At 40.3% G+C, this 18243-nt stretch overlaps 1 protein-coding gene and 1 long non-coding RNA gene across 3 annotated transcripts in view; one reads left to right on the plus strand and one right to left on the minus strand.

Annotated features, from left to right (window-relative positions):
• Positions 1 to 18243, minus strand: part of RETREG1 (reticulophagy regulator 1) — a 57766-nt gene that overhangs the window by 16544 nt on the left and 22979 nt on the right. The window contains exon 1 of one of the 2 annotated variants that reach the window (XM_032219718.1): positions 8563 to 8732. The exons of the other annotated variant lie outside the window; for it this stretch is intronic. Coding sequence (XP_032075609.1) covers positions 8563 to 8597 — 35 coding nt within the window. The 5' untranslated portion in view covers positions 8598 to 8732. Of the gene's footprint in view, positions 1 to 8562; positions 8733 to 18243 lie in introns of those variants that run through there. 2 annotated transcript variants of the gene reach the window in all.
• LOC116510249 lies at positions 16294 to 17534 on the plus strand. Its single transcript, XR_004255628.1, has 2 exons — positions 16294 to 16328; positions 16998 to 17534. It is a non-coding gene; the product is annotated as an uncharacterized LOC116510249 (long non-coding RNA).

Here is an 18243-nt window from a genome sequence, read left to right on the forward strand (position 1 = left end):
AAGAGGGAAGGGAAGGAAGAAAGAAAGGGGAGGGAAGGGAAGGGTAGAAAGAAAGAAAGAAAGAAAGAAAGAAAGAAAGAGGGAAGGGAAGGAAGAAAGAAAGAGGGGAGGGAAGGGAAGGGTAGAAAGAAAGAAGGAAAGAAAGAGGGAAAGAAAGAGGGAAAGAAAGAGGGAAGGGAAGGAAGAGGGAAGGGAAGGAAGAGGGAAGGGAAGGAAGAAAGAGGGAAGGGAAGGAAGAAAGAGGGAAGGGAAGGAAGAGGGAAGGGAAGGAAGAAAGAAAGAGGGAAAGAAAGAGGGAAAGAAAGAGGGAAGGGAAGGAAGAGGGAAGAGAAGGAAGAAAGAGGGAAGGGAAGGAAGAGGGAAGGGAAGGGAAGGAAGGAAGAGGGAAGAGAAGGAAGAAAGAGGGAAGGGAAGGAAGAAAGAAAGAGGGGAGGGAAGGGTAGAAAGAAAGAAAGAAAGAAAGAAAGAGGGAAGGGAAGGAAGAAAGAAAGAAAGAAAGAAAGAAAGAGGGAAGGGAAGAAAGAAAGAGGGAAGGGAAGGAAGAAAGAAAGAGGGAAGGGAAGGAAGGGAAGGAAGGAAAGAAAGAAAGAGGGAGGGAGGCATCTTCCTGAGGTTTCCCATAATTTTATAGTCACATGAATTGGTCAAAGTAGTCATGAATAATGTCCTTGCTTTGCTCCACATTACGGTGAATTAATGGCTTGATGTGGTAAGTAAAGGGATTATAAAACATAAACAAATGTTAGTAGTTACACAGCTTCCGGTTATACCAACAACTCTAGGTAATTGACTCAGGACCGAGAAATGAACAATCAACTTTTAATTCAGTGACACAGTCTTATTTGTTTCTCTCCTATGAATCAATGGATATTTTAAAATCTTAGCTGAGCACAGGAAAACAAGCAGAGAGATAAGAGCTGAATGGAGAAAAGAGTTATTCCTACTTGTATTGGTTCTCATCGGAACAGAGGATAATCTATCATGCCTAGGCCTCATAATCATAAAAAAACATGAGAAAAGCAACAAAAAGACATAGTCCCAAGAAAAACATTAACTGAAAGTGGGAAATAGCAATAGCAGTTAGACTTATATACCACTTCATAGGGCTTTCAGCCCTCTCTAAGCGGTTTACAGAGTCAGCATATCGCCCCCACAGTCTGGGTCCTCATTTCACCCACCTCAGAAGGATGGAAGGCTGAGTCAACCTTGAGCCGGTGAGATTTGAACCGCTGAACTGCAGATAACAGTCAGCTGAAGTGGCCTGCAGTACTGCACTCTAACCACTGCGCCACCTCGGCTCTCTGAAACGTCTGTTTGCCTTGGTCAAACCTCTCATCCATAGACCTTAAAGTTCCCTTCAAAATCGTTCAACGGAATAGAGATGGATTGCTCCCGGTTCGGCCCGGTTCAGCCGAACCGGTAGTGGAATTTAGCCTGGGTCGCAGAACCAGCAGTGACCCAGGCCTCCCACGCCCCCGAACTGTTTCACTCGCCGCTGCTGTGCTGCCGCCATTTTGATTTTTAGTGATTGCGTGTGCGCAGTTCACTGTGCCTTGTTCTGCGCATGCGCAAAGAACAATTTATATTGAACCGCGCACACACGCGGGTTGAGAACCGGTAGTAAAACCGGCATCAACCCACCCCTGGGAAAGACCAATCCTTTAGTGCTGTCCCTACCCATTAAATTATACAGCTTGAATTTCCTGAAAAGTTTTCCTGAAAATTACATCTCTAAGGTTTCAGAGACATGGTCTGTTTCAATCCATGTACTATTACTGATAAACAAATCACACCACATGTGAGCATTTAAATAATTTTCAACAGTTTTAATTCTGTGAAAATGTGTGATCACACATTTTGACATAGTGGCTATTGCAGGTCCTGAACCTTTATAAAATATTTGTTTGTTTGTTTGTTTGTTTATTATCTATCTATCTATCTATCTATCTATCTATCTATCTATCTATCTATCATCATCTATCTGACTTATATACTGCTTCATAGGGCTTTCAGCCCTCTCTAAGCGGTTTTACAGAGTCAGCATATTGCCCCCAACAATCCGGGTCCTCATTTTACCCACCTCGGAAGGATGGAAGGCTGAGTCAACCTTGAGCTGGTGAGATTAGAACCGCCGAACTGCAGATAACAGTCAGCTGAAGTAGCCTGCAGTGCTGCATTTAACCACTGCGCCACCTCGGCTCTTGCCCCTGAGTTATGTGAAACTAAGAGAACATCACCATTTCTCGTGCTGAAACATGAACAAGGCAACAAATCACTACATATTCCCAGGTTAAAACTAAGCATATTTTAACACGGATTTTTTTTTTCCTAAAAAGGTCCTTATTTGGCATTAATGTGCAAAAAATATTTGAAAGCACAAATTGGGTATTGTGAAATATATTCAACTGTAGGTACATTTTAGCTAAGCTAGAGAAGTCTCAATAAAATTTATTTATTATTTATTATTTATTATTTATTATTTATTATTTATTATTTATTATTTATTATTTATTATTTATTATTTATTATTTATTATTTATTATTTATTATTTATTATTTATTATTTATTATTATTGTTTATTATTATTGTTTATTATTTATTGTTTATCTATTATTTATTATTAAAATTTATATGCCACTCAATCCCGAAAGATTCCGGGCGGCTTACAAAAGAGGAAGATAAGAAAAAAAAAGAAAAAGAAAAGACAGTTTAAAAATACAACACATACATTTGTTCTAATCGGGGCTGGACCTCAACAATGAGGTCAACAGCCCCAGGCCTGCCGGAACAGCCAGGATTTACAAATCACAAAGATGTAAGCTTGTTATTGCGATGCCTCTCCTCTGGAACTTCAATCTCCTTGATATGTCATATGGCCCTTAAGACCTAACTCTATCCTTTACCTTAGGTTAGAGAGAATGATGGGTCCCTTCTACTTCTGTTCTTTTAAACAATTGTCCCCTCCCTCCCATATGTTTGGTGAGGTTTATAGTATACTTACTGACAGTTTACCAACACAAGGGCGAACGACAAAACCGCGCCCGACTAAACCGCGGTGACAAAACCGCATGTTCTAAAGCCCTCCGACGAATGAGCGCTGAATCGTGCCGACAACAGTGTGGCGACAGAAGCGCATTGTAAAACTAAACCTAACCCTAACCCTAACCCTAAACGTAACGCTAACCCTAACCCTAAACGTAATGCTAACCCTAACCCTAACCCTAACCCCAAACGTAATGCTAAACCTAAACCTAACCCTAAACCTAACCCTAAACCTAACCCTTACCTTAAGTTAAATTGGCTTTCTGTCGCCGCACTGTTGTAAAGCGTCCTTCTGTTTCTGCGCTGTCGCCGCCGCTTGGTTGTTGGCGCGTTGATGACGTCGCGGTTTTAGCGACGCGGTTTAGTCGGGCGCAGTTTTGTCGTTTGCCCTTTTGTCAGGTCACGCTTACTGACTGCCCAATCATAACAGAGTGGGATAGCCTATAAACCTCATAAATAAACACACACACACATCAACTCAAATCTCAACTAATTTCAGCGTACTTATATTTTCATTAGTTTGTCTGTAAGATTGGTCAGGTTTGTTAGAACTGCATGGAACTGTCACCATAGAAAGGGTTTGTTATTGTTGACTCAGTACCTTGGCAGGACCGCTCCGAAGGATCTCAACGAATGACAAAATCTATTGACAGCAAAGGAGTTCTGACCAGCTCACATGATCCCAAGCTGTTCAGTGGCTTGGATGTCATAAACATAACTTGAATGTTGCTTGGTGGCTAATCAGCAACTAGTGAAATTGCTTCAACGGAGATGCAATGGGAAAATAATGTAAACAGGAAGTTACCAACTTATGTCCATTTGTAATTTGATGGACCCTGTCAAGAGGCTACAAAAGTCTCTTGGGCTTCCAATAACAGTGATGACTGTAGGAACACTCCCACACACTCACAAACAACCTAACCCCATTTGGAATAAATTAACTCCGTAAGTCCTGTCTGTAGTACTACCCATCCACAAAATCTCCATCTTGTCATGATTCAGCATCATTTTTTTGGTTCTCATCCAACTCATTGCTACATCCAGGCATTATTTCAAGATGAACACAACCTCTCCCGATTCAGATATTATGAAGAAGTAGACATGAATGTTATCAACATATAGGTGACACCCAGTTCCCAAATCCCCGACTGTCCCTGGCAGTTTCATATAAATCATAAACACCAGCGGGACAAATCGTGCCTTGTAGTTTGCCACATCGTAGGCACAAGGGTATGGACGCATAATCAGCCTATGCGCCTACGTTCCTGCAAATAGAAATGAAACTACTATCACATGGGTGTTCCGTACACCCAAATCCCTATGGTCTTTTTCTTTATTGGAAAAGAAAACAAAGAGGGTTCCACCACAAATGCATGAACGACAAAAGCGCGCCTGACTAAACCACGGTGACAAAACCGCAGTGACAAAACCGCGTCGATGAGCGCTGAAGCGTGCCGACAACAGCGCGCCAACAGAAGCGCGCTGTAACCCTAACCCTAAACCAAACCCTAACCCTAAACCTTACCTTAAATTGCGCTTCTGTCGGCGCACTTTTGTCGGCGCGCTTTTGTCGGCACGCTTTTGACATTGCGGTTTTAGCGCCGCGCTTTTGTCGGCGTGCTTTTGACGTTCGCGCATTTGTCGGGTCAGGAACAAAGAGTGCTTTTACTGCAGGAACAAATGCACATTAACTATAATGATAGTGATAATTTAGCCACAGAAGCTGGTAATCCCAGAGTTAAAGGCTAGGTTGCCTCAGAAGATCAAATGCTGAAGCTAAATTGGACTTACAGTCAGCCGAACGCGAGTCATGTTACAGCACAAAACTGCTTGTTCAAGTTCCCGGAAAGCAATCTAAGGATTGCAACATTGTCAATAAATATCCTACGTCTTTTTGAGTCATATTCCTCCATGGTGACCATCAAAACTTTACATAAGAAAACTCTTGATGGTGAATATATATATATATTTTTTAAAGATGAACACAATTAAAAATTCATTTGGTAATTATATAATTTAATCCGACTGCCAGAATTGAGATCAGATATATTGACATTAAAACAGAACACCGACAAATTAGGGAACCTTTCAATCATTTTTTGACTGGATTGAAATTCATGTGTTTCATACAGAATTTTTTCCCTGCTGATCAAGAAAAGTGTGTGTGTGTGTGTGTGTGTGCGTGTGTGTCATATCCTATTGTGCATCCAATGAACCTTCAAACCATCTACATATGGTTTCTTTCCGTTGTAAATGTGTTTTTATTTTCCATTTTCATTTCGTACAGTCACATATATACTGTGCATAACCGGGGCCATATAACATTAAACAATAAACACAGCCATTCCTCTTGTCAACAATACCCCCCAAAATAGAAACCCAATGTACCTCTTCGACCCTCCATACACCCTTTCTTTCGCCCCCCTCCAACTTTTCATCTTCCCTCATCTACATATGGTTTCTGTTGAGTAGTACTCAACAGAAATCAAGTTCAACTCAAAAGGTACCCATATGTAGGTGGTTTGAAAGTTCATTGGATGCACAATGGGCAAGTTTGCATAATACAAAAGAAGCTTGGCTTTGCCATCCCCAGGAATTATTCTTTTTAATTTATCACTTTAATCTCCGGCCATTTCCCATTTGGTGTTACATATATAGCAGGTAAGTGACTTAAATGCCTTAAAAAAACTAAGGCAGGTTGGAACTGGCTATGTGCATCATGTATATAGTCCTTGACTTACAACCACAATAGATATCAAAACTTCCCTTAAACAAGACGGTTGTCAAGTGAGTTTTGTCCCATTTTACGATCTTTCTTGCCACAGTTAAGTGAATCACTGATTTACTAACTTTAGTAACATGGTTGTTGTTGTGACTCAGCAGACGTCTCCTGTGAGTCTTTTCGGGATGCAAGATTAACAGTACAGCCGGGGCTCGTTAGTGGCGTCTTCTTGTGATAAAAGGACGGATGGTACCATGCCCTGGTTGCAGGAGTCAACGTTCAACGTTCATTGATCCTAGGTCGTGGTTTATTTGTGAGAGACACTTGGAGAAGTTATTTGTTTTCTGTAACCCTGATTCAAGGAGACACTTGGAGAAGTGCATTGCTTTGTAAGAGTTTTGTTTTGCATTCTGTTATCTGTCAGAGACTTTACTTATGTTTATTTTTGGGCTCGCAGCCAGGCAGAGCCGAGGACTGATAAAGTTCTTTCCTTTTAAGTTTGTCTGCCTGTCGTCTGTTAACGAGCGAGGAAGGGGGGACAGAACAGGTTGTTAAGTGAATATGGCTTCCCCACTGACTTTGTTTCTTGGAAGGTCGCCAAAGGTCATCACATGACCAAGAGAACCCGCGGCTGTCATAGATGTATGCCAATTGCTAAGTGTCTGAATTTTGATCCCCTGGCCATGGAGATTCTACAACAGTCGTAATTGTGAAAAAATGGCAATAAATCACTTTTTTCAATGGTGTTGTAACTTCAAACAAATGGTTGTAGGTTGAGGACTATCTTATTGGCTTTTTCCCATATTTCCTCATGCATATAACCTTGAAAGCCCTTTGTACTTTCAGCTATTGTTTTCTGTGCTAACAGAAGTTTCCAGGTGAGCAAGGAAAATGTCACAACCTTGAATATTTACTATGTCTTAATTTCCGCAAATGATTTTTTTTACAACCTTGCCTATGGAAAAAAACCATATGTGATATAGCTACTTGCATATCCCAAAACTGAAGGCACAGATACAGAGGCTAAATCTACCTAAAAATCAAATCACTAAACACATGGCCCATAACTAAGATTAACCTAACATTCTAACTGGACCCGAGTACATTTGAAGGATAAAACTACTGGAAAAACGCTGGCAGATATCCTCAATAATATAAATAATATATAAAAGTGGAATCAGGAGGAGGCAAATATAGATGTCTTCATCATACATTCGACTCCCCAATTCTGCTCAATTTCACTGAATTGTTTTATATGAAAAATGAGTAAAAGGAGAAAGTGGGAATTTCAGGGGAAAAAAATAATACAGTCACCCCATAGCGTTACTTATATAAATAAGTGGTAACTCAGCCTGCACTAATAACCAACAAACCAGGATATCCAATTCATTTCTCATGATCAGGACAGGAGTATCAATAATACATTATCATTACCTGATAATGCAGCAAGTATAGTTTTGTGTTCTTATTAAAAGGCATGGGAGCAAACTGGAGATTTGATCTTCTGAAATGTTAATAATTAAAGTACATATGGTTCTCATTAATGACCGTTCATTTAACTTCCATCTGAGCTTACGACAGTGCTGAACAAACAGTACTTACAAGCAGTTCTCACACTGATGTTGACTGCAGGATCCCTGTGATCATGGAATCATAATCTGGGTATTCATTGCCAATTATGTTGTGGCATCCCGCAATCACCATTTGTGTCCTACAAGCAAAGTTAGTGGGGAGGCCACCAGAAAATTGCAAATGGCAACTGAATGATGTCCTTGTTTAATGACAGGGGGGCAATTTGCTTAATGATGGCAAAACTGGAAGGGCTGGAATTCTGTCACTAAGCAAGCATGGTCACGTGATTATTGTGCTTTATAACTGTGTTGCTTAGCGACAGAAATACCAGCCTCAATTCCAGTTGTTAAGTGAGGGTTATCTGTAACGATAAAAGGTCTATATTGACATCACAATATGTATATTTATAAAAGTTAGTCCACAACTTAAACTGAGCCAGATAGCTTGCAAATACATTACATCTGATAATGGTAGGTACATTTAAGTTTAATTATTTAAATGTATTTTGTAATACTATATTGCAATGCAATAATAGTTAATAATACAATACTTAGTAATATAAGTGCCACAGAATATTAAAGATATATGCCTCTTCCTAATAGCTGGAGTAATATTTTAAGTTTTGATCATAGAAAATCTGATTAGATTAGATGACCACATCACCTATATATCCTTGCATATTAACAGACTCTAACTTACCCCAGCATAGATAAGTTAATCATTCCAATAATTAAGAATTCCAAATATCTGGCTAGTTAAAAACCAAGTTCAATTTCCAAGTAGTCATTCTAACCCAAAGAAAAATGAGTTATTTTCGAATATCCTTCAACTCAAAGCCATAAAAACCTCTGTTACGACCTGCTGATTTGATGATCACAGAAGCAGCCTAGTAGTAGCAAGTTATGTGTCCGTCAGTAACAAACTACACTAGGATTATCTGTATATCTGACATTTCAAGTCCTCTATGACTGTAAGTTCAGAAGAGGATGACAGTGATTTTTTTCTTTTTAATGTTAGAGAACGTAATGTCATCATCCCCTTAGGCATTTCCTGTTCAGCTTTTACAAATCATATATTTTTGTACCGGGAATCATCATTTAACAGATTTGGATTAATTCCTACACACAGAATGACATTTATCTATAGGGTCATGGTTAACATTTAAGCTGATGCTGATTTATTAAACAAAAAGAAATCCATTTTCAAAAGGTAAAAATTATACTACCTCTCACTCTGGGCAGGATCTTCCCCTTCCGACATCCTTATATCCAGTATATAGTTGTTGTTGTTGTTTTGTATCAGAAGTATTAATCCAAAACCCAAGGAAAGATTTCAGGGTGAAGAAATCCAGTGTCTACAAGTCTCCTTTGCCAGTTCCTGTTAAATCTCTCTGATAGGAGGTATATTTACACATTTACGAAGCGTCTGCTTGTCTTGAATGAAGTTCACCCAGGACTCTTTTGATTGGCCAATTCAGTGAATAAACAGGTCACTCCTAATTCCAAACACTGACAGCCTGTAAGGCTGCAAGCAACGTCCAGAAGCCAATACTTTTATAGTCACATGAGTGAGAACACGACCCAGTTATTAACTTCTACTCGTCCAGCTACGAGTCAGATGTGGCTTTCACACTGCTAACTCGATAAACAAAGAAAAATAAGGTCTGTTCATTGTATTTTTTAATTTATTTTGTAGAGCAAACAATCCCATCCCAACTAGTTATCTCTCTTAGTGTTTGTTTGTTTTATTAGTTTCGTATGCCGCCCACTCCCGAAGCACTCCGGGCGGCTCACAATAAAACAGGGAAAGGGGAATAAATAAGACAATACAAAAAATTTTTAAAATGCACAACGTTCACAATTGAAGCGGGGCTGGATATTTCAACAGCCCCCAGCCTGTCAGAACAGCCAGGACTTGGTAGCTTTAGGGAAGGCCGAGAGGGTGGTAAGGGTCCAGATCTCCACGGGGAGCTCGTTCCAGAGGGCCGGAGCAGCAACAGAGAAGGCTCTCCCCCGGGGAGTCGCCAGCCGACGTTGGCTGGCAGATGGAACCCGGAGAAGGCCGGTTCCACCACAAATGCGCGAACGACAAAAGCGCGCCTGACTAAACCGCGGTGACAAAACCGCGCCGATGAATGAGCGCTGAAGCGCGCCGACAACAGCGCGCCGACAGAAGCGCGCTGTAACCCAACCCTAAAAATAACCCTAAACCTAACCCTAAACCTTACCTTAAATCGCGCTTCTGTCGGCGCGCTGTTGTCGGCGCGCTTTTGACATCGCGGTTTTAGCGCAGCGGTTTTGTCGGCGTGCTTTTGACGTTCGCGCTTTTGTCAGGTCACGGAGAAGGCCAAGCCTGTGCGATCGAATCGGTCTTTGGGAGGTAATTGGCAGGAGGCGGTCCAATGGCATAGTGCCATTGCTGAGATCATTAGATACTAGTACCACCAAAGAAAAACGAACGGCCCATGCTATTCTTTTTTTTTCCAATTAAAAATTACTTCCTTCTTGCCTCGGCAACTTGATAACATTGCTCAGAATTTTGCAGATTAATAAGCAAATAAAGCAATTTCCTAACGTGGAGGCTTTCTCTTTTCATGGGATGCTCAGTCCGACTTAAGGTTTATCCACACCATGGCAGAAGGTCAACACACAGTCACATCACCTAGTTGCAACCCTTAGGTAAGGAGTAGCCCAAACCCAAACCAGAGGTTGTTGTGTTACATTATAATCTTTGTAAACAACTGGGTGCGCTTGGCAGATATAATTAGGAAGCGAGATGAAGAAAGCTTGCAACAGAATTGGGAGATGAAAAAACCCGGTACGAAATCCCCTTAGCGAGGGTTTTCTATGCGAAGTCAAGGAAATTAAATTGGGTGCTAGGAATCTGGTTCTACAGGTCTGTAATGGAAGAAGTCAGAAGCAGAGTAAACAGGTTCCTTAGATGCCAAGGCAAATAAAGATCATGGAAGGAGATAAGGGGATTCTCAGTAAACACGGGGCCTGCAAGGAACCCTCTGGAAGGGAGGGGGAGAACAGAGAATAAGGAAACCTAGAATTTGAGGAAGAGACACATTTAGGGAACTGCAGGGCTAGGATACCACTGGGCCCTGGCAGACTGGACACAACCAGATCCATAAGAAGAAAAAGGAGGAAAAACAAAAATTCAGCTTGGAAACAATGGCCAAAAAGAGGAAAAAGAAAAGGAAATGGTTAGTATGAATTAAGAAGCAGAATTAAAGAGACAAAGGCAATAATAATCAGGGATTTAAAGCCAGAGGGATTAAAAAAAAATCCAATATTGGTAATTTAAGAGGAGATAAGAGAGAAAACAGGGAAAGACTTCACGGAGAAAGGGTAAGAGGGAGAAGGCTGACGACTTTCCCCACCCAAAAAAACTGCACTGTGCCCTGCTGGCATAACTTCCTTCATCTACAAAGGAGACAGTAGCTTAGAAGGGTACCTGGGCTGGCATACTAGCCCAATGGGGGACAAAATGAAGCTGGCACCTTTCACCTATTAAGGTGCCCATAAATGATCAGAAGCGTAGCAAAGCGAAGACTGATTATTTAGGTGCGAAAGCAAATGATATATAGAATAACCCATTCCCCACCCCTTGGCATCCCAGTTACAGTCCAATCATAATTCTCCCAAGTGTCAGGTGCGAGATAACTTCGAAAGGCATCACCAAGATGGAATGTCGGTGCCGTTGGCCTTGGCGGGAAACCTCCACCGCATGCGCAGTAAGACAGGCAGCAGAAACTCCAGAATCTTCCTCCAGCACAAGTATTAGTCCCTCCCAAATACCATGCCCCCCCTCCCCGTTTCAATGGCAGCCGAAGCAGCAGCAAAGCAGAGGCTGACACATTGTCTGTCAATTGAAGCAATATTGTGGTCCAGCAGAAGAAGAAGAGCAGAATGGATTCAGACAATTCAACAGAGTTTTAAGAGGGATCAAAGCAACTAAGAGGTCAGTCTGACTGGCATGGCCAAGAAGGATGGAAGAAAACAGATGATTTGAATATGCATAGCAAGTCTTGGGTTTACCTTCCATTTCTTGAATTTATAGGCTGCCCAATCCCGGAGGACTCCGGGGGGTTTACAGAAATAAGAAATACTAAGAAGGGATTAAAACAATAAGACACAACAAATTAAAAGAAAGACAACATGCACCCAGTCTAAGCGGGGCTGGACCTCAATCAAGAAGTCAACAGCCCCAGGCCTGCCGGAAAAGCCAGGTTTTGATAGCTTTTCGGAAGGCCATGAGAGTGGGTAGGGTCCAGATCTCTGGGGGTAGCTCATTCCATAGGGCCGGAGTGGCAACAGAGAAGGCCCTACTCCGAGGTGTCGCCAGCCGGCATTGTCCAGCTGATGGCACCTGGAGAAGGCCCATCCTGTGTGATGTTATCGGTCTTAGTTAAGAATCAAGCCTACTGTAGCAAAATGTGATTTACATATACAATGGATTAAGACATTACAGGGTATTTATACAACAATACTGTTCCAGCTTACATACAAATTTGACTTAAAGATAGACCTTGGAAGCAAAACTCATTCTGAAACTGGGAAATACTGTACCGGGTGTTTGAAATGTACTGCACCATGCCTTTGAGTTCAACAGCTATCATTTAAAATGCTTGTTGTATCTACATGTGCATGCAATATTGACTGTGCATGTTTATTAGTTCCTAATATAGGCAACAGAGATGTTTGTTTATAATGAGAAATCAATGCTCAGGGTTGAGATGAGTCATCTTTTGCATTGGGCCTTCAAGCCTGCCACAATTATTGCTGTGGCAAACTGGGAGTGGGGAATATATGGAGTGGGGTAGATATAGTCAAAATAACATTCCTTTCTCAGAGAGTCAAGGTCATCCTGCCCTGCACCTGGAGTGGCATGACTGGGAGGCATCTCCAGTTGGGATGATGTTTGATTGGACCATGTGATGGACATGTGGAGGTTGGGATGGGGAAAACCTGGAAACTTTCAGATTTGGGTCTTCCCAGATGTACCAATATAACATCTCTAATAAAATAGAACTTTGAAGAATCTCAAGTCTTCTTTCGTTGGGGGTGTTACTTGGAACCCTGACAGAGTCAGACCAACACTACCGCAATCAAGAATTTGCCAAGAATTTGTCTCTCTGGCAAATTCCTGATTGTGGTAGTGTTTACTTAACTGTTGGTCTGAAGTTAACTTCGGAATTAATATATTCTGATCTGGGTGCTGATTGCTGGTGGAGAGATGCTTAGGACTATTCGTTCCCTTTTGGGCTGGTTGACTATCTCTTTTGCATAGTCTATAGATGTTGTTAATAGTGAGAAATTTGTATTTTCTAAGTGGCTCCACTGAGAGAAAAAGGAAGCCATGTGATAAGGTAGCTCCTACTGATGCAAGAACTGGCCATTGACATAATGAATTCTACAGAACACGAGTGTCAAACTCGCGGTGTCACGTTGCTGTCATGTAACATTTTGTGATGTTTTCCCCATTCGCGGAGCTGAGGTGGGCGTGGCCTGCAGGTGACGCATCCTGCTTTGCGGGCCACCAGTTTGACACCCCTGCTATAGAAGCTGATTGATCCGTGACCCAACAAATGCGCGCACAACAAAACCGCGCCGACAAAACCGCGGCAAGAAAACCGTGACATCATAAATGCACCCACAACAACGTGCTGACAAAACCGCGCCCACAAAAGTGCGATTTAAGTTAAGGTAAGGGTTAGGGTTAGGTTCAGGGTTAGCTTTAGGGTTAGGATTAGGGTTATTAGGTTGTTATTAGTTGTTTGTCGAAGGCGCGCTTTTGTTGGCGAGCTTCTGTGCTTATTTGTTGGCGCGATTTCGACCTCGTGGTTTTCTCACCGCGGTTTCATCAGCACGCTTTTGTCGAGCCCGCATTTGTCGGTGAACCGATTGATCCCACCCAGAGACTTCATAAGGTAACAGCTTTTTCAACTCATGACTAGTTACCGTGTTAATAAAGATGATGCATGAACTCTATCAATCCAGCTATCGTGAATGAATTCCTCTAATTAGAATAAGATCAGTATCTTCCCCCCATTGCAGCACTATATGAATACTGTATACTTTTAACAACTTGTCTTAAATTACATCTAGTGGTACATTCATTCCACTTCTATGGATACTTTTCATTTTCTAAATTTTCAGACTAAAATTCTAATTTGCTGAACCCTGGGCATGTACAAGAAACATGAAGGCCAGATCATACCAGCTAGCCAAAACATTGTTTCATCTACTTATAGTAAACCAAAGATCTAAGATTTTTTTTCTTTTTAAAGAACAATATTCAGTGCTTTTTTGTGAGTTCCAGATTCAGCTCCTTGAAATATGGCTTCAAATATGTGACTTCAAATATTCTGGATATTCTATTAATACTGGACTGTTAAGAAATTTTGTTTTCAGTAACTGAATACATTTGTTAAGATTTAGATACCATCAGGACTTTTGGTAGAAAAGAATTCCAAGAAAGAAGATTAAAACACGAGTGAATCAACTTGAACACTATGTGTATGACCATATGTGTGTACTATTAGGATACTACTAGCAAGCTCAATTTTACTATCGCCACACTACAAATGGCTCATTTGATACAAATATTAGGCTGCTCTCTATAATGCTTCAGAGAATTTTAGAACTCAATACAGAGTATATTTTCAGAGATGATTGTACCTGTCTCCCAACAGAGAGAAATAAACAAAGCAATGCTTGTAGCATTAAGAAATAAAATGCTTTGTCATCCTCGCTAATGGAAAGCTTGTCTTCTAAACATTTAGTATAGATTTGAGCTGTTTTGAGAAACGCAAAGGTTTATTTCTTGTTGCTTTGAGCTGAAATGATTTGCTGATTGATGAGGATCAGCTTAATAGCAGAGGACAGAGAGGTCGCTTTTATTTTAAATGATAAGAAAATGAACAAGTATAATCAGTTCTACTGATGCCCTTTTTTTTCTTTTGATAAAGAAGGCCCATCCAGAAAAGGCCAGTGGTCCCGCAGAGTAAAAACTACCCCCCTTTTCCATGTCTTTAAAACCTGTGTCAGGACCTAGTACTACTATATAATACTTATTATTTACGCTGTTTCTTTGTTTTCAGTTTAGCAACAGCAATAGCAGTTAGACTTATATACCGCTTCATAGGGCTTTCAGCCCTCTCTAAGCGGTTTACAGAGTCAGCATATCGCCCCCAGTGTCTGGGTCCTCATTTTACCCACCTCGGAAGGATGGAAGGCTGAGTCAACCTTGAGCCGGTGAGATTTGAACCTCTGAACTGCAGATAGCAGTCAGCTGAAGTGGCCTGCAGTACTGCGCCCTAACCACTGCGCCACCTCGGCTCTTGCTCAGCTTTCTCCATAAGAAACTCAGATTACACTAGAACCATGATGGCAAACCTATGGCACTCTCTGTGTGCCAGAAGTGGCACACAGAGCCATCTCTCCGGGCATGAGAGCCGTCGCCCACTGCTCTTCTGGGTTCCGCCCAGCTAGTCTTCACTTGCGCGCATGAATGCCAGAAACCAGAGAGAGCAGTCGGCTGGTGCACATGGAAAATGGTGCACAGGACAATGATATTCTGGTTTGCAGTGGGTGCATGCACACCGGCCACCTGGTCTTCTCGTTTCTGGCGTGCATGCATGTGCAAAAAGCATCTGGCCAGTGCGCATACATGCTCCAGAAACCGGAAGATCATGTTCCGGGTGCACACATGCTCACCAGGCAGCTGCTCTTCCAGTTTCTGGCATGCATGCGTGCATGCTCTACCATATCGGCACTTGGTACCGAAAAGTTTCCCCAACACTGCGCTAGGAATTAAGAACAAAATGCTCAATACTATTAAAAGGGAATAGACATGCATTCTGTATGCCAAGAAATAACATGGGTTTGTATGGTTTTAATATTATTATTTGTGAACTTGCCACAAGTTGAAATTGATTTGAATTATATAAATACACAGAATGACAAATTATGAATGTGTTATTGGATTCAAATTCCAAAATAGCTTGGCAAAGTTGACATAAAAAGCAAAAGTTCACAGACAAATATTTGGATTTTTTTGTGTGTTTTTGGCTAGAAAATCACCAGTAAGAAAGTGGCATTTCAGTGGCAAGTCTTCATGCCCCCTTTTCATTTGCCTAGCAAATGAAGGGACAAAGCCAGGGGATTTCACATAATTAGGTATTCACATGCCATAGAAAGGAGAAATACCAATTTGTTTTTTAGTATTTATTCAGTGGATCCATACATTTTGAATGTACATTAAACTGAACTCACTTTGCCTTTTTTATTTATAAGATAAATTTTCCCACTCGGCATTTGTTTTCCTGCATATAGAGTGGGTAAAGATCTGAGTAAAATGTGTACAGGCAACTTTAAAAGTAAAATAGCTAGCTGTTGATATGGAAATAAAGGACAGAGATAGGTCAACACAAAAGGAAATCATAAGAGTCTGTGTTAAATATAACTGTTTCAGATGTCCGACTTAAACTAATGTGCCAAATGGATAACTGTTCACGTAAAATATACAACTGACTATATTTGATAAATCAATTATTTTTTAAACTACTTTTCATTGAAACAAAAAGAAATACATTCATATAAGATGTTTCTTATTTCATATTTTGCAAAATAAGCTGTAGTCCACAGGTCAAGTTTGCTGAAATTTTATGTTAGATATATTTTAATGCCACTATATTTTCCATTTAGAAAAATGTTGTACTAGAATCAATACATTATTGGAGATTTTATATTCTTTACATTCTATTGCAGCAGAGGTGGGTTCCTACCAGTTCGCACCTATTCGGTAGAACCGGTTCGTCAAATCTACCGAACCGGTTAGAAGAGGTTCCACCAGTGGACCCGGAAAGCAGGCCACACCTACAGAAGAGGTTCCAAAATATTTTGAAACCCACCACTGGTCCTTGGATATGATTATTCTACACTATCATGCTCATATTTATAAAACTCAGTGCCTCTGTGAAAGGTAAGGATGACTACTGCGTTTGTGGTGCAATCAGAACATTGCGTGTGTTGAAGTTGTTTTAATGCAAACCAAAGATGCCTTTTAAAAAACAAGTTTACATCATATTCTTATGCATGCCAGTGCTGTGTGAGAGGTAATTTAAGGTGGTTCTGACAAGTGTCGTCGGCACCTTCATATCCGGTCACATGGGCGGCAAGCCACTCCCATCCGGTCTCATGGGCGGCAAGCCACTCCCACAATTGAGGCCACACCCACAGAGTAGGTTCGAACAATTTTTGAAACCCACCAGGTCCAACCTGCAGCCCATGGTGGCATATTACTCTGGACAGCCACTAATTGGCCCCACAAGATCATACACTTTTAATATTATTATATGATTTCATATTATAAAAGTATATTATATATTTTATGCAGCCCAAGACAATTCCTCTTCGCTCAATGAGGCCCAGGGCAAGCCAAAAGATTGGACAACTATGCTCTACGTATTATTAACTTCAATAATCTCTTTACAACAATTTGATTTAAGTAAAAAACATATTTTGCTAGGGCACAAGATAGTGTCTTTTCATCCCCTCTGTTTTTTTGGGTTTTATTTATATGCCTCTCCTGAAGTACACTAAACTCCGAAACAAAATTGATGCAATATTTTTTTCCTTCCTGTTAATTAAGAATTAATGGAGGTAACTTGACCCCTGATGGAGTACTCCTTTTATATCAGAAATTGATAATGCTTTAAAAATGCTGCATCAGACAAACAAGAAAATAAATAGTAAGTCATTTTTATTATATTAATATTAAATTTTATATTAATAATATTGCTAAATAGATCGATGTAAATTGATTTCATTATCTGTAGTAATAATGCCATATAATTATATCTATATTTAGAGAGGACTGTTATTACTACTATGAGAAGACGCCTACAACTGCCTCGGCTTGTATATACAATTGGAAGGAGGTTCTTACAATTTATCTTGTTTACCATTTCCAAATTCAGGGAATCTCTACTTTATTGAAATGACAGCTAGTTAGGCAACTAACTAATTAGGAGTTTAGTACTTAACAGTAATGAGTAAAATAAAAATCACAAGATAAGAATAGATCCACAGTTAGCTATACTGGGCATATATACAGAAGATAGTAAGAAAATAAAACCCGAAGATAATTATGTAAGGATAACTTATTTAGCTATCATTTTTATTTATTTATTTTTTAAAAAATGCTCCCTAAACAAAAAATAAACATCAAAAGGAAGCAGGGATTAATTCATTTGCTACAGTGTTGAACTAGACAATCGCATTAAATGTTACTCTGTTTAAAATAGTTTTCATCAACCAAAAAATGCTAATGGCAAATAATTTCCTGCTTGGTAAGTTGGTAGGTAGTGATTTATAATAGAAATATTTATAACATCTTGAAACTGATGAAGTTCGTGTGAATATTTTTGTATTATTTGCTGTCAAACCCTTTATGATTCCTCTATTTAATTTTCTTTTAAAAAAAGAAAGAAAGAATGACCATCGGGGGGGGGGACTTGGATGTGCAAAATCCTTGAAACATCTGTTTCATGCATGTCAAATGTGAAACAAAACCTGACTGTTTCAACTGGCATCATTGCAAGTATTTCAACTGCTCAGAGCACAGTGATTGGGCTGTTTGTGTGTGTGGGGGGGTGTGACTGGTTCTTTTTTTCAAACTTTTTTTCCCCCTTTCCAACTCTATGAAGCATCAGGGACAATCATGTCTGTCACTACTATTACGTTTATGTGGAATGAGTGATGTGGGATTGGATTATTTGGAAGCAGCAGCATAGCCTGGCAATAGGTTGCTAATATCTGCACTCCTGCAAAGCCTGCTTGGTAAGTTACAGCTTTATTCCTTTTAAAGACTGCCATGAGATAAATGGATTTTATTG

The sequence above is a fragment of the Thamnophis elegans genome, chromosome 6 (assembly GCF_009769535.1).
Source record: "Thamnophis elegans isolate rThaEle1 chromosome 6, rThaEle1.pri, whole genome shotgun sequence".
NCBI lineage: Eukaryota > Metazoa > Chordata > Lepidosauria > Squamata > Colubridae > Thamnophis > Thamnophis elegans.